The sequence below is a fragment of the Notamacropus eugenii genome, chromosome 2, assembly GCF_028372415.1.
Source record: "Notamacropus eugenii isolate mMacEug1 chromosome 2, mMacEug1.pri_v2, whole genome shotgun sequence".
Taxonomy (NCBI): Eukaryota; Metazoa; Chordata; class Mammalia; order Diprotodontia; family Macropodidae; genus Notamacropus; species Notamacropus eugenii.
This window is the reverse complement of record NC_092873.1, coordinates 12,884,690-12,900,565: the sequence shown is the minus strand read 5'-3', so window position 1 is coordinate 12,900,565 and position 15,876 is coordinate 12,884,690. Positions and strand designations below refer to the sequence as shown.

The following is a 15,876-nucleotide window of genomic DNA, read 5'->3' as shown; positions in this document are numbered from 1 at the left end:
ATAGTTAGGGATCTGTGCTCAGTGGAAGGTCTCTTTCATTCCAGTGAGTCTATGAATTACCAAGATTGGGCCAGAAATAAGACTAAGTTGGAATCTGAGGGAGAGAGATTTAATTATGAGATTTACTTCACCTGCCCTGATAAGGTCAATCTGCCAATCTGTTAGAGAACCTCAATTCTCATAACCCGATTACAGGCAAATCAGAGAAGGCTGGGGAGGTAGATAAACAGTAAGCAGGAGATAGATGCGCATGAGAGAGGTATTGAGAATTTCTATTCATCAAATATCTGTTAAGCATCTGTTACTCAACTGAACAAGTATTTTATTATAAAGGCCTCCTTGTACAACACAGGCCAGGCATTATGATAGATGCTGAGGATAGAAAGGCACAGACAAAATCCTGACCTCAAGGAGCTCCTGGTCTATTGGGACATGCTTTGTTTAAACAGTCACCACATAAGTATGAGATAATTTGAATAGGAAGTAAGCATTACCAGGAGATTGGGAAGAGATCCTTCCCATGGAACATGGTGGCCAAATGGAGTATTGAATGAGGCCAAAGGGGTAGTGATGAGGTTAGCATTCCAGGGATGGGGGGCAGGGATGGGCTTTGCCCGAATGGAACTTGTATCCACTAGATACAAAGGAGAAGGTGAATAACAAGCTATGGGGGTCACTTACTGGGTAAGAGAACTCCCATTGTGTGGGAACTGTTTTAAATGCTTAGAGAAGACAGAACCAGATTGCTGTCTTAGCTGTTCCAAATCCTTCCGCAGGTTAGATGTGGACTATTATAGCACTGGATTGACCTTGGGAACTGTTCAGAAGGATCCTAAATATTTGTTAGTAGGACTTAAGGTTCAGGCTGGGGTTTATTGAAGTCTAGGCTAGGGCAGTGAAGTCAAAGGTGAGGATGATCTGAAAAGTTTTTTGGATCTAGGGTAGGTGGGACTGTGACTAGGTTTTAGGATGGAACCTAAAGACAGTTTTAGGGATAGTGGAGTTTGGGCAGTGGCTGATTGGAAGTTAGGTAGGAATGAAGACGGCATTCATGATAGATTAGGGTAATGGCATGGCTTCTGACAACATGGTAATGGTTGCTTTTATGTTTGGGCAATTCAGGGTAGGCACAAATACATTTAAAATCACTGACTGAGCTGGAAGACTGGGAAGACCTGAAAGGGATTGTTCCATAAAGTGGCAAAACAGAATGTAGACTTTTGGAGTTAGACATGGTATTTGGATATAGAACACAGAATTTCAAAGCTGGAAATAATCTTAGTACACAGAATGTTTGAGCTAGGAGGAGCCTAAGAACAAGGAAATCTAGAGCCTTAACATACTTTAGAACGTAAAACAGAGCTGAAGACAACTTTGAGCGTGGAATATTGTGACTGAAGGGGACACTTGAGCACTGGTGCTGACCTCATTTAGAAAAGGAGGCTACCAAACCATACATAAACGCCACTGCACGTTGACTTAGAAAACCTATTAACATTTTTGTTCTACTGTATTTTTATCTATTTTGTTAAATATTTTCCTATTACATTTTAATCCTGTTTGGTTTGGCTGCATTCTCAAAAGGGGGCTCATTAGACACCTCTTCTTTAGAGGAGATCTAATCCCATTGACAACACTTTGTAAGGGGATGTGTGTGTGGCATGATGCATTGGGGCACTCAAGTGGAGCAGGGACCAGGCTTGGGATCAGATGCTTGGAGATCCTCAGTTGCTGACCTTGGGGTTAGACACTGTTATGAGAGGGCAGCATGGGCTTGGTTGGTACCATTGGTCTTTACTTTTAGGGGCAGTACATTTTTGGTTTCCTTGAATTGGCTTCATCTACTTATTTACTTTAAATTCAGGCTGGAACATAAGATGAAATAAGAGAGTGATATTTTTAGGTTCAAAAACAACTACAGAGGTGCAAGATGGTGCCCACTTGGCTTAAAAGTAGCTTATGTCTAAAAAAAAACACTGGGGACCTACACTCAGAGAGGACAGAATGGCATGATGGGATCAGCTTCAGATTTAGAGTCCATTGACAGGATTCAATTATTTGTCCCACTACCTACAATCTGTGGGATTTTGGACAAGCCACTTCCTGTTTCTTGAGTCTCCGATTCCTATCTCACCTGTAAGATTGATGATCTGTTAAGGTTTCTTCTAACTCTAAATCCTTTAATTCTCAACCCGATGGGAGATAACATGGGGACATGGGAGCCTTGAGCTACTGTTCTGGTCAGACTACATTTGGAATATTGTGCTCAGTTTTGGGTGGTACATTGAAAAAAATTTCACCAACAGCTTGGTTTGTCTAGAGATGGTTTCCATGGTAACCATGGATGTTGGCTGTTGTGGTGTTTGTCCTTCATTCTCAGGGAGGATTATGATGTCAAGATGGTCACATGACTTGCAGTTGACTTTGATTTGAGTGAGAGAGGGCTGTGCAAGGTCACCAGCCTCACTTTTTCCTCCAGAGCCTGGAGATGGCCCAAGAGGCAATATGGAACCCTGGCCATTTTAGGCTAAGGTCTTATCAGATTCTCACTTTGAGTGAGATACACCCATTCAGTGAATAGGCTTCTTTAAGTAGTTATTCAAGGGATGGCCCCTTTAAATGATAATAATAATAATAAACTGAGAGGAGAAGATTCTGAGGGTTCCTGGTTAAAAGAGAAACAGTTCCTATTTAGTATTTACCACGAGTGACCAGGATGGTGAAAAGTAACCCTAAGTGCTATAGAAAGAATGGTGGAATGAACCGTAGACAGGCAAGTCAATTAAACCTTTTTGTAGAGAGTTTTCTCCTCTCTAAGGTAAGGGGTTGGAGAAATGGATTTGATGATAATACAACTAGATTTGAAGCTTGTTGCATGCTGGGCTCTAAGAATAGTAGTTTATGGTTCAATGTGCTTGGGGTCTCCAGTGGAGTGCTTCAGGAACCTGCACTTGGCTACCAATAACTTGAATCAGGCCATAAACAACATACTAGAAACATGTGCAGATAACACAAAGCCTGGAGCAGTCACTAACACATTGGATAACCAAGTCCAAAAGGACGTTGACAAACTGGAATATTGAGCTGTATCAAATATGAAAGTCAGTAGGGATAAATGTAGTCTTGCACTTGGGCACAAAGAATCAATTTCACAATATAAGAAATGAGCCCGACTAAGAAATCCCCAACTGTGACAAACATGCTCACCTTAAACAAAGAATATTACCTGTTCTGAAATCAGCAAAGCTTTTATTAATCTTTATATCCATTCCCCCTGAATGGACAGGGGTAGCCTCCCCTGTCAGGTTATAGGATGACTACAACACATTCAGAGAAATGGAGCTTCTTATACTGTTTAATGAACTTTGGATCTCCCTTGACACTGTCCCCTGACCATATGACTTTATGTCTCCTCTCTGATAAGCTTTCCCTCAAACAGCTCATCTAGCCTATAGAGGTTCTGACCTTTACCTGACCATGCTAGGTCATGACTGTGGAAATAGAACTTCCTTGTTTCCCAAAAGTATTAAGATGGGAGAGGCACAGTTGGATACCAGTGGCTCTGAAAAGGCTCTTGGGGGTTAGTGAACAGTAAGGTCAGGATGAATTAACAACGTGATTTGGCAGCCCAAAAGGGGAATGCCATTTTAGGCTGCAAGAAGGGGTATGTAGCTTCAAGACTTCTGAGGAGGTAACCTCAGAGACTTTAGTCAAGGCTGATTGTCTATGGAGATGTTGCAAGGTTAAAGGGAAGGTCTTCAGGAGGCAAATAGACCTTCCCAGCCCTAGGAAGTATAATAGGTTTGATAAGTTTAATTACTTATGTTGGTTGGTTGGTTGGTTGGTTGTTATCCTTAATCCTCAAAGAGGACCAAAATGACATCACCATGATAAAGTCAAGTTTCACTGTGTCCAACTGTGGCTGATCAGACCAATACAAGCTCAGAATGCTCTACTACAGGTTGGGCTCAGATAGTCCGTGTGATCATTTGGGGTGGGTACTCCAAATTTGTGCATCACACGTTTACTTTGTGTTGTTTCAATTCTGCTTTGCTCATAGAGTATAGCATCCTTTCTGATGTGGGCATGTCATGTTGAGTGGTCCTGTGCTAGTGTCTCCCATGTCACATAATCAAATCCAAAATTCTTGAGAGAGACCTTGAGAGTGTCCTTGCTTATGTAGAGGTCAGTGAAACAATGAACTTGTCTCTGGGGAACAGACTGCAAATATCCTTCAGTCCCAACTCACTCATCTACATAAAGTCACCAAAGGATTATGGGAAAGAGAGCCGAGATTACCCTAAGGACAGGTGGAGCGATTTATGTGAGAAGGGGCTTTTGAGTCTGTGTGGAAGTAATGATAGCTGAGTTGAATCTCCGAGGGAATTAAAAGGAAGAAAGAGGCTTCTGCTTATCCTAACCCAAGTTCTAGCTACAAGAACAATGTGGCATTCCCACTGAAGAGTGCAGCCAAGCCAGGGGCATTCTGGTAAGGAATCAGTATAGCTGTGACTTGCCAGGTGCATTCCAGAAGCAACTGATATACTTCCCTATGAGGACACCCTCCTTCCCCAAGTTGGAGGAAATGCTTTGTAACTACTCTTACTATACCATTTGAGTAAATAAATACCTTTGCTAGAAAACTAACTGGATCTAATGGTTGATTGTTAAGGGCCAAGCCCCCTGGGAGTGGGCTCTCAAATTAGTGTTATGAGAACAGCCACTCTGGGGTTACCTGTAGAACCTTGAAGGTAATAGCACTCATTCCTGAGGAGGGATGTTACACAGGTACTCAGTCAGCCCTTATCCTACTTGAAATAGAATATTGTGGTTTGCTTCTGGGCATCATAGTTTAAAGGACAGTGGTAAACTGGAGAGTGTCCACAGGAGGATGACCGATATGAAAAAGGTCCTAGAGTCCATCACACATGAGGACTGGTTAAAAGACCTGAGCAGGTCTAACCTAGAGAAAAGAATCTGAGGGAATACGATGGTTGGTTTTGAAGGGCTTTCCTATGGATTTGTTCTGACTGGTCTTAGAGGACAGGGGCACTGGGTGCAAGCTGCCTGGAAGCAAATTTAGGCTTAATGTCAGGAAAAACTTCCTACCAATGAATGTTGCCTTGGGAGGCAGTTTCTTCCTGCTTTCAGTCTTTGAGCCTAGAGGATTCCCTCTGGGTCTAGCTTGGACCAGATGACCATTGAGGATGTCCCTTCCAACCCTTCAGTCTGTGGTTTTGTGACTCCATGATCTGTGAGGTTCTTTTCAGCCCTAGTTGGCTCCATGATCTAGGTTTTATCTGGGAAAGACAAAAGACCCTTTGGGAAGTAGGTACATGGAAAAAGGAAGTAAACTGGGTTCTTTCAAGAGGCAAGACGAGGGTGCAAGTTAAGCAGTAACTGGGCTTAAGTCAGAGGAACTGGTTTCAAATTACAGTTCTCCAGCTTACTGTGTGACCTTGAGCTAGTCACAGGGGACATGTTACTTAGTTGTTTTCAGCCATGTCCAGTTCTCCGTGACCCCATTTGGGGTTTCCTTGGCAAAGATACTAGAGTGATTTGCCATTTCTTTCTCCAGATCATTTTACAGATGAGGAAACTGAGGCAAACAGGGTGAAGTGACTTGCCCAGGGTCATACGACTGGTAAGTGCCTGAGACCAGATTTGAACTCAAGAAGAGGAGTCTGCCTGATTCCAGGTCTGGCACTGTGTTCACTCTGGCACTATCTGCTGCCCCTAGAGGACATAAGGAAAGAGTTCTTTCCACCCTATCAGCATCTGAGCCTCAGTTTCCTCCTTTCTAAATCGGGGTTAAGTGAATGGCTTCTAATGTCTGTTCTAGGTCTAAAACTGACTATCCTATGAACTTTCGGAGGGCAGATTTCAGCTCAGTGTAGGGCAGAACTTTCTACCAGTCAGCGTTTGCCCAATAATGGAATACGCTGATCTGTAGGGCAATGAGTTCCCTGTCACTGGAAGTAGCCAAGCAGAAACTAAAACTCATTATTAGCAACAGGTGAGAGAACTAAATCTGTTCCATGATTCTTGCTGCTCTTTTCTCTGCTTCGGGGCTCCCCTGGGCCGCCGTTTCTGCTGCCACTGAACTTGGCCACTGCACTGGACACTCTATGGGCATCTGGAGGGCTCTCTGATTTGTCTGATCCCCTGTAGCCATTAGAGTCTCTCAGGAAGACCTGACCACTCTCCAGTGGCTGATTGAAGTGGGGGCAGCTTCCCAGATGAACCCCTCACTTATTCTGGAGGAGTATCTTGGATGAAAAGGCTGGAGAAAGGTTCCGAGGTGTCTTCTGCCCTAGATTTCTCAGGTCCCCAGCTCTTTTCACCTTAACAGACAAAAGAAATAGCTGCCCTAAATGAGAGGGCGGAGTTTGGGCCCACGAGGCCAACGAAGTCAGCACCGCCAGGCCAGGAGAGGGGCGGGGATGGCAAAGGCCAACTTTGCTCCCTCTCGGGGCCCCCGGGCTCTCTGGCTTATTCCCCAGGGCGGGCAGGGCCCCAGAGCTGGCCCCCCTGCCAAGGAAGCGGGAGGCTCCCTCTGCCCCTGTCCCAGTACCCTGGTGGCCCCAAGGGTCAACCTTTCCTAGGGCGTAGATCGCCGCCCTCCAGTAGAACCCTGTCTGTGGCTGGGGGCCGAGGACTCGTTGATCTCTGCCCCTACCCGCCAGTCCTTCCCTGGCCCCCGGCTCCAGCAGCTGTCCCTGACTCTAGCGTCCTCGTGGCTTCAGGCGCTCCCTTGGCCCCAGCGCGCCCTCGTTGGCCCCTGCCGATCCCTCCGCTCTACGGTCCCACGGCAGCGCCCCCCTCGGCTCCAGCGCCCCCCAAAGCTTCTCCCCTCGGCTCCAGTGCCCCACCTCCCTTCAGCGCGCCCCACTCCCTCCTGCTCCCTCCCTTCCTCCAGCGCACCCCCCTCGGTTCCAGAGACCCCGTCCCTCCGGCGCGCCCCCCTCCCTACAGCGCCCCTGCAGCGCCCTCGCGCCTGCCCTTTGTGCTCAGCTGCGCCCCCCGGGTGCCAGAGAGCCGCCCCCATCCCCACAGGCGCCCCCCACCGTTCCCTCCCTCCCCGGCGGGATCCTCCCCCTTGGCCTAGCTCAGCCCCCCGCGCGCCCCTCAACTCCCAGCGCGCAGCACCCGCGGCCCGGGGCTAGCTCAGCGCTGCCGGCTCCCTGCGGGGCCCCCGAGGCGCGCGGGGCGGGCTAGAGGAGGGGCCAGGGGCCGGCCGGCCCGGCAGCGCTCCCCGAGCTTCTCCGGCCCCCCCGCCCCACTCCCGGCTCCCCCCTGCAGCGGAGCGAGGAAGGGGCGAAGGGAGGGAGCGGCGGGCCGTCCAGCCCCGAGCCCAGGCGAGCCATGTGGGCTGGGCTGCTCCTGCGAGCCGCCGCCGCCGCCGCCTGCCTCGCGCTCTCCCTGCCCGCCGGCGTCTCCGCCCGAGGCTACACGGGGGGCAGGAAGAAGCCCGTTCCCTTCGCGGCCGAGAGGTAAGCCCGGGACCGGAGCGCCGGCGCTCCTCGCTCTCTCGGGCGCTCTCAGCCATCCTCCGTGCCTGCCCCGAGGAGCCCAAGCGGGCGGGCTGGGAGGCCACCGATCTCCGAGCAGGCTGGGCGGGCGGGGAGGAAGGACACTGGTCGCCGGGCAGGCTGGGCGGGCGGGGAGGAAGGACACTGGTCGCCGGGCAGGCTGGGCGGGCGGGGAGGAAGGACACTGGTCGCCGGGCAGGCTGGGCGGGCGAGGGAGGGAGGACACTGGTCGCCGGGCAGGCTGGGCGGGCGAGGGAGGGAGGACACTGGTCGCCGGGCAGGCTGGGCGGGCGAGGGAGGGAGGACACTGGTCGCCGGGCAGGCTGGGCGGGCGAGGGAGGGAGGACACTGGTCGCCGGGCAGGCTGGGCGGGCGAGGGAGGGAGGACACTGGTCGCCGGGCACGGAGGGCGACTCTGCTCAGGTGGCCAAATGTCGTCTGGGGCACACCTCGGTGGCGCTGTCCACCTGGCAGTAGGGGTGGGGGGACTACGGAGTGGTCAAAGGGTTGAGGGACCCAAAGCTGACCAGGAGTCCTCGTTCCCCACCTGGCCAAGTCTGTACTAGCTTCCCGCTGCGCTGGGGCTTCCCGGGACCGAGCGAGGGCTCTCCCTCCCCGGACAGCCCCAGGAGGCTTCACCTTGGATCTGAGGATGCCGCTGGTGGCCCCTGGGCCAACCCGAGGACTACTATGAGCTTAGGGGAGGTTGTGGGGGAAGGTCGGTCTGGTCCTGTCTCTGTCCCTGCCTGGGTCACATGGCCGTTCTGGATCAGGTTGCCCGAAGAGCCCCCAGTTCTGCTCCCCTCCTGGCACACCTGAGAGGCCCGACTTTAGCCCTGGAAACACCAAGGCTCTTCGGGCCCAGAAATGGTTTTGGAGTCCCAGGACCTGGGTTCTAGTGACCTAGGGCAAGTAACTTCTCCCAACCAAGCTGCAAATATTTCTCAATCGCCTGCTTTTGTGCAAGGCCCTGTGCTGGGGCCTGGGAATAGGAAGATAAAGGGGGAGGAGTCAGTTCTGGAACCATAAGACAGCAGAGATACGTGTTTCTATCTATATAGGTCCATATATAGGAAGGAAACCATTTATTACACCTTAAGTGTTTTATACCCACTGTCTCAACTGAGACCCATAACAACCCTGGGAGGGAGATGCTGTATGATCTCCATTGTACAGTTGAGGAAACTGAGGCAAACAGGTTAAGTGACTTGCTCAGGGTCACACAGGCCCAGCTTCCCTCACCACCTGTATGCCTCAGCTACATATCATGATGAGATAGGAGCTAATTTGGGAGTGGAAGGCGCAAGCAGCTGGGGCAAGGGCAGAGCAGGAATCTCCTCTGCCTCTTCCAAAGCCTGGAATTCACTCCCACATCACTTCCATTTCTTAGAGGCCTAATTTTCCTTCAAGGCTCATTTCTGGTGCTTTGGACTGCTCGCTCCACAGGGTTTTTAGATGCACAGGACAAGCTGGCTGAAAGTGAGATGGTAGCTTGCAGTGTGGTGTGGTGACGTGTTCTCCATCTGGAGACAGAAATTCTGGATTAGATTCCTCATTTGGTCCCTACCTGAGCTGACTCTGGGCGGGGGTGTCCTCCACAAAGAGAGGGTTAGAACAGATGCCCTCTCCATCCTTTCTCTCTCCCTTCAATCCTCCTCAGATCTAGAGCTTCTTGAAAGCAGGAAGGATTTGGTCCTTTACTTCTCTTTGTATCCCCAGTAGGTTCTTAATAAATGCTGGTTGACTGACTGGATGACTGAGTGATCTGGGCTTCTTGTACTTTCTTTAATAACACAAGAGAAATGGGGGGGGGAGGAGATTTTTCACCAGCACCACCTACAAGCACAACAAATTATGACTTTTTCTTTGAGAAAAGTCTTCCTTCAAGCATTGGCTTAGTAGTCTTCTCCTAGGGATTTCTTTCTTTCTCTCCTTCCTTTTTTCTTTCTTTTTCATTCTTCCTTTTTCTTCCTTCCTTCCTTTCCTTTTCTTTCCTCCTTCCTTTCCTTCCTTCCTTCCTTCCTTCCTTCCTTCCTTCCTTCCTTCCTTCCTTCCTTCCTTCCTTCCTTCCTTCCTTCCTTCCTTCCTTCCTTCCTTTTCTTCCTTCCTTCCTTTCTTCTCTCCTTTATCTCTGGGGCGGATGTTGCCTTTTCCGTTGGGCTTGTCTTGACTTGCTCACCCTCCAAGGGCGGGATCAGGCAGAAGCTTGCTGCTCGATAGCTTGTCAGGATCGTGTGCGTGTGCTGCTCGCTCCCTGTGTGAGAACACTGTGTCAAGCTGGGGTTTTCTGGCTGTGGGCCAGGGATCCCTCTCCTACAGCGTCGGGTACTTGCCCACTCCCAGCCTGACGGCTTGCACCTGTGTTGTCTCACGAGCTGCCTAAGGCTCTTGGCCACATTTCAGGGCCTGTTGTCCACCTGTCTCTCAGTCAGTTCGTCAGCTCATCTCCCTGGGGATTTTCCACTTAGTGCCTGTCCCATCAGGATTGGATTGGACAGATGCGTGTTTGAGCTGCATCTCCTTTGTGGGCCTTCCATCCGTCCTTCTGGCCTGTGGGCCACAATCAGATAAGATGCCTGGCTGCCCCATAAGACAGCCCCCCCCCTCCAGCTGTCACGCTGGCACTTATTATTAGGGGCAGGACTCAGCTAGGCATGCTCTGGGGAGGGGGGCAGAGAACAGTGTTGCCAAGGCCCTCTTGGGAAATTGGGGAAGTTCTCTTCTCTGGTGGGGGAAGAGGAGAACCAGGGGTATTTGCCCACAGCCTCATATAGAAAAGGGCACTGGGTTTGGGGTTGCAGGATCTGAGTTCAAGTTTCTCTGTCAAATTACCTGAGTGACTATAGAGAAGTCACATCATAGGCAATCAGATTGGGAGCAGGAAGGAATTTCAGAAGCTATCTGATCCTATTCCTTCATTTTACAGATGAGGTAACTGAGACAGGGAGGTTAAGCGATCACCCAGGTAGTGAACATCAGAAGCAAGAGTTGAAATCAGGCCATCTGGCTCCGGAACCAGCATCCTTTCAACTCTACCAGACTGGGTCTACAGGCCTCAGTTTCCTCCCTTGTGAAATGAGGTGGTTTGCACCAAATGGCTTCTGAGGCCGCCTCAAAATCTTTGAACCTCTGAAAGGGGTCCCAGCAGCTTCTCGACACAAGTTTGCACAAAGAGAGGAGCCTTATTGCACTTCCTTTCTATAGGGTTTAGGGCTAGAAGGATTTTTGTTGAATCTTTTTCTTCTATAGATAAGGAGATACTAAGAGATTCAGGGATTGTCCCTCTGCTTCCAAATCCAGTTCCATGTTTGCTGTATTGAACATGGCCTTGGTGATGGCTGAGAACAGAGCCCAGAGCAGTCCTCACAACCTAAACTCACTCCATCTTTCTGAAGGAGGAAACCTGAATGCCTCAGCACGGGGTTCCTGGGGTGTCCCATCGACCCACCCTCCACTCTTGTCCCCTGGATTTCTTGTTACTCTGGTCTATAATTCAGGGCTTTGGCCCACAAACCCATCTCTCCACAGGCCACTTAATCCTTTGCTTGGAATTCCTTCCCCCCTCCTCTCTTTTCCTTCTCCTTTGACCCTTTCTTCTCCTCTCCCCCCTTTTTTCTTCCTTCCTCTTCACCCCTCTGCACAGCCCCTCTCTTCTTCCTCTTCCTTTTCCCTCTGCCCCCCTTATCTCATCCTCCTTCTCCTCAAACAATGCCTCCCCCTCCTTAACACCCAAGCTCAACTGGTCCTGAGTAACCATTTCCAAGTGCATTGGGAATTGTAAACCTACTAGATCATCTACTCTTATCACTGGTGTTTTGGGGATGAGGAAACAGGCCAAGAGATGGGAAATGACTTTGCCAGTGGCATACTACCTGTTTGTGGTACAGCTGAAATTGGAACCCAGACCTCCTTTCTCCTGGTACAGTGGTTTTCCACTGGTGACCTGGATTGGAAAGCCTGGCTTTGTTACTTTGTAGTTGTGTGACCCTGGGCAAGTCTATGGCTTAGGGCTTTTTCTGATATTTCATCAGAAGCAGTAATGAAGTTCTCCCTCCCTCCTCCCCAGGGGAGTTAGGAGTGGGATGGAACTGGAGCTTTTGTGGGGGGTGGGGTATCTACTATGCATATTCTTCTCTCCTCGGTGTCTGTCCTCAGGTTAGTTTGTGAGCTTTGTCTAGCCTAGGGATCAGTTTCAGACTTCTTGTGAGGCTCTCCACAAAAAAACACCAGTATCTAGCATGGCTTTTAAAAAATTAGACTCCTGGTATAGGAAGCTTTCTAGGTTGGTGCTGACCAGTCAGTCCTTGGTCTCTCCATCTATAGCATAGGGCAGGCCATTGAGGAGGCCTCCCAGCGTGTGCCTGGAATGCATTCCCTCTTCACCCCTGCCTTGGAGAATCATACACTCCTCTGGTAGTTGGCCTGGCACTTAGGAACATGCATTTATCAAGTGCCCAAGGCATTATACTAAGCTAGGGATCCAAAGAAAGGTAGATACTGTCTCTCCACTGGCAGAGCTTCCATCTGAATGGGGGAGATCTCCCTTAATGCTAGAGCTTTCCCTATGAGATGATCCCCAGTTCATCTTGTATGTATCTTGTATGTATGTGGTTGTTTGCATGTGGTCTCCCCCATTAGACTGGGGTTCCTTAAACACTGTACAGTGCTTGGCATATAGTAGGAGATTAATAAATGCTTATTGACCTGACTATAGACAACAGACAACAAGCAAACACAACTCCGAATGTACGGGATATATACTGTATAAATGGAAAGTCATCTCAAGGGGAAAGTGTTAGCTGTGGGGGCTGAGCTATGCTGGGCAAGAATGGGAATCAGAAAAGGCAGGAAGAAGGTAAGATTTGAGCTGACTCTTGAAGGAAGATTGGGAAGCTGGGGGAGGAAAGCATTCCAGGCATGGATGACCACTACTGAAAAGGCACGGAGAGGGGAAGATGAAGGAACAGCCAGGAGACTAATGTCCCTGGATTGTAGAATTCATAGAGGGAAGTAAAGTGTAAAAAAAAAAAAAAACTAGGAAGATAGGAAGGGGCCAAGTTGTGAAGGTTGCATTTGATCCTGGAGTAATGGGGAGCCATTGCAATTTATTGAGCTGGGGAGTAACATGGATGTACCTACACTTGAAGAAAATCACTTTGGGATCTGAGGGGAAGACACTTTGAGGTGAAGTGAGATAAGAGGCAACTATAAGGTTATTGGAATAGTGCCAAGGAGAAGTAACGGGGACCTGAACTAAGAACTAAGGTCATGTGGGGGTGTGATTGGAGAGAAGAGATAGATGTATGTGAGAGATGTTTCTAAGGTAGAGGTGCTTTCTCCCTTCTCAGATTTCCTTGTCTTTGCTTAATGTTGATATACTGTATCCCTACTATAGAATGTAAGCACCCTGAGGGAGGGGCTGTTTTCTTTGTGTTTGAATCCTCAGCACCTAGCCCAGTGCCTGACTGGTAGTAGTAGGAGCTTAATAAATAGTTGTTGAATCAAACTTTGAACACGGGATGCCACAGTGCCCAATGTCAAGCCTCAAGAGTTGCCTCAAGGGACCACCTACTGTTAGCCCACTGACCCACTGACTAGATGATTGGTTTCCATTGTCCAGTTGATTTGGTTTTCCCCTCAGTGCAAAGAATCCAAAACAATCTCTCTCTTTTCAAGACGCCGCCTGGGACCCCATGTTTGCCTCTCAGGGTTTGGAAGTGGATGCTGCCCTGGCTGGGTGCCCTCTCTGGGCAGTGGACAGTGTACCCTCCGTAAGTGCCTCAGCTCAAGCAACCTCTTCTCCATGTAATGGGGCTCTTAGACCTATGGGATGTCGGAGGGGGGTGGGAATCAGAGGAGACAAGCTGGAGGACATGCTGTCCAAAGTGACCTCTGATCCTTTCTCATGGCCCCCTTGGTCTCTTCCCCCAGCTCTGTGTTCCTTTGGTTGTGGTAGTGGCTACTGCATCGCTCCAAATGTCTGTTCCTGCCGCGATGGAGAGCAAGGCATCACCTGCCCAGGTAACTGAGAGCATGGGACTTGGATTCTAATCCTGGCTCAGTTATGATCTAACTGTATGAGCTAGAATGAGTCCCTTCTCCTCGCTGGACTGCAGTCAGCTCCCCTGGAAAAGGACACTAGATCATTTTGTAATCTCTGACTGTGCCCCTCTGATAGAGCAAGCAGTACACTACGGATAAAAGAGTACTTTTAAAAACTTTTTTTACATTTAATTTTTTTCTTAATTGCATGTAAACAAAAATGTTAACATTTGTTTAAAAAAATTTGAGTTCCAAATTCCCTCCCTCCCTCCTTCCCTTCCCCCTTTCTTGAGAAGGCAAGCAATTTGATATAGATCTATATAATATGTAGAGGGCAGCTGGGTGGCTAAGTGGATAGAGTGCTGAGCCTGGAGTCAGGAAAACCTGGGTTCAAATGTGACCTCAGACATTTCCCAGCAACAGGAAGCTGCTTGCCTCAGCTTCTTCATTTGTAAAATGAGCTGAAGAAGGACATGGCAAACCACTTCAGTATCTTTGCCAAGAAAACCCCAAATGGGGTCACAGAGAAGCAGATACGACTTAAAAAATGGCAACAACAACATAATGTATTGATATTATGCATATACAGTCATCCCAAACATATTATGGATATACTCTTTCCAGGGATATGCTAGGCAAGGGGTGTGGGTAAGGGAGGCTTACATTGGGGGCTTACCAAAGCCACAAAGTATAGGGAAAGAAGCATTTAGAAGATCTGGATTCAAGTCCTGGGTCCATTATTTAAGAAGTCCCAAGAAGACTTGGGTAAGTTAAACTACTTTTGTGAGCTTTGGTTTCCTCCTTTGTAAAATAAAGTAATAATTTTTCACTACCAGGCCTAGGATGAGGAAAGTACTCTGCAAACAGTCAAGTATTGTTACTTTAGTGTGAGATATTATCATAACTGTATAACTGTAACTATAACTAACTGTAATTAAGGCTGGTCCCTCTGGGCTTTGACCCAGGTAGAAAATTCAGAGATGTTATCCAGGGGTGTGCTTCCTTTCCTGCCTAGTTCCATCTCCTGGGTCAGCCTCCTTTAGCACTGCTTGGAAACTTTAGGGTGTCCCAGAGCCTACTTTGTCCATCAGTGCCCCCAACCCTCAGGAGTAGCCAATCTTTTGGCTTCATGGAGACCTTGTAGTTTGCTGGGGAGGACTTCCTCTCTGTCATGGCTGCATAACAGGGGATCCTCCTTCTTTATTGCCCCCACAATTGGAGGGGCTTGCCCTGGAGCAAAGATTGCCCTGTGGCCATTGTTATCACTCTCTTGTTACCAGTGTTTTCATTTCAGAAGCCCCTGGACCATGTGGTGAGTATGGTTGTGACTTGGCCTGTAACCATGGCGGCTGTCAAGAGGTAGCCCGAGTCTGTCCTGTGGGGTTCTCCATGATAGAAACAGCCATTGGCATCAAATGTACAGGTGAGAATGTTGTCAGCCTTCGCAGGAGGCATGTGTATCTATCTACCCTCTATCTGCCCTGGAAAGAAAGAGTATTGGGTCTCCAGCCAGAGGACCAGCTTTGCTCCTCATTGTGCATGTGATTTGGGGCAAGGTACTCTTCATAATCTGTGAGAGAGGAGATACATCCTCAGGTCTGGTTCAGCTATCTGTCCTAGAACTGACAGTTTCCTATCTCTAGTGGTCTAAAAGAATCTTATCAGAGGAGGTGAAGAAAGGACAGGGCTTTGGATTTGGTGGCTTCCTCTTTCCTTTCCTCTTATATGATCAGAGACTTATAAATCTAGCCCTGGAAGAGATGATCTGGTCTAAACTCATTTTACAGATGAGGAAATATCTTGGTATCTGAGCATCATAGTTCTAAAGCTGGGAGGAACATTGAGAGGCCAGCTAGTCTAACCTTTTCCTTTTACAAATTTGGAAACCAAGACCCAGAGAGGTAGAGGGATTTGTTCAGCTTCCATTACTGTGGAGTGCTTGAGTGTGTTCAAAGACAGGCCCAGGCATGGAGAGAGATTCATTCTATGTTTTTCTTTTCACTTGCCAATCTTTTCCCCTCTAAGTTTTTGCTCTGGGTCTAACCTTTCAGATTGTAAACCTTCATAAGCTTTCTTTCCCAACCCCAGAGGAACAGATTGAGGAAGGGGTTACACTCAAAGGAAAGGCTGAATTTAACAAGATGAAATTGAGTGGAGATAAATGTCAAGTCACACTGAGGTTTAAGTAATCAATAGCACAAACACATGACTGGGCATCAGTTCATGTGGAAGAGACTCTAAGATCCCAGCGAATCGGTAATGTCCCTGATGCCCAACACTAATGTTGTGTTCAGCTATGTTC

The 15,876-nt window shown here is 48.7% G+C and overlaps 1 protein-coding gene across 3 annotated transcripts in view; it reads left to right on the top strand.

Annotated features, from left to right (window-relative positions):
• Positions 1–6,525: 6,525 nt before the first annotated feature.
• Positions 6,526–15,876, top strand: part of VWCE (von Willebrand factor C and EGF domains) — a 30,480-nt gene continuing 21,129 nt past the window's right edge. Inside the window, exons 1-4 of one of the 3 annotated variants that reach the window (XM_072638805.1) lie at positions 6,526–7,493; positions 13,209–13,303; positions 13,464–13,553; positions 14,872–14,997. In XM_072638805.1, the coding sequence (XP_072494906.1) occupies positions 7,366–7,493; positions 13,209–13,303; positions 13,464–13,553; positions 14,872–14,997 (439 nt within the window). In that variant the 5' untranslated portion in view covers positions 6,526–7,365. Of the gene's footprint in view, positions 7,494–13,208; positions 13,304–13,463; positions 13,554–14,868; positions 14,998–15,876 lie in introns of all 3 variants that reach the window. The other 2 variants (XM_072638806.1, XM_072638804.1) reach the window with 2 other exon arrangements.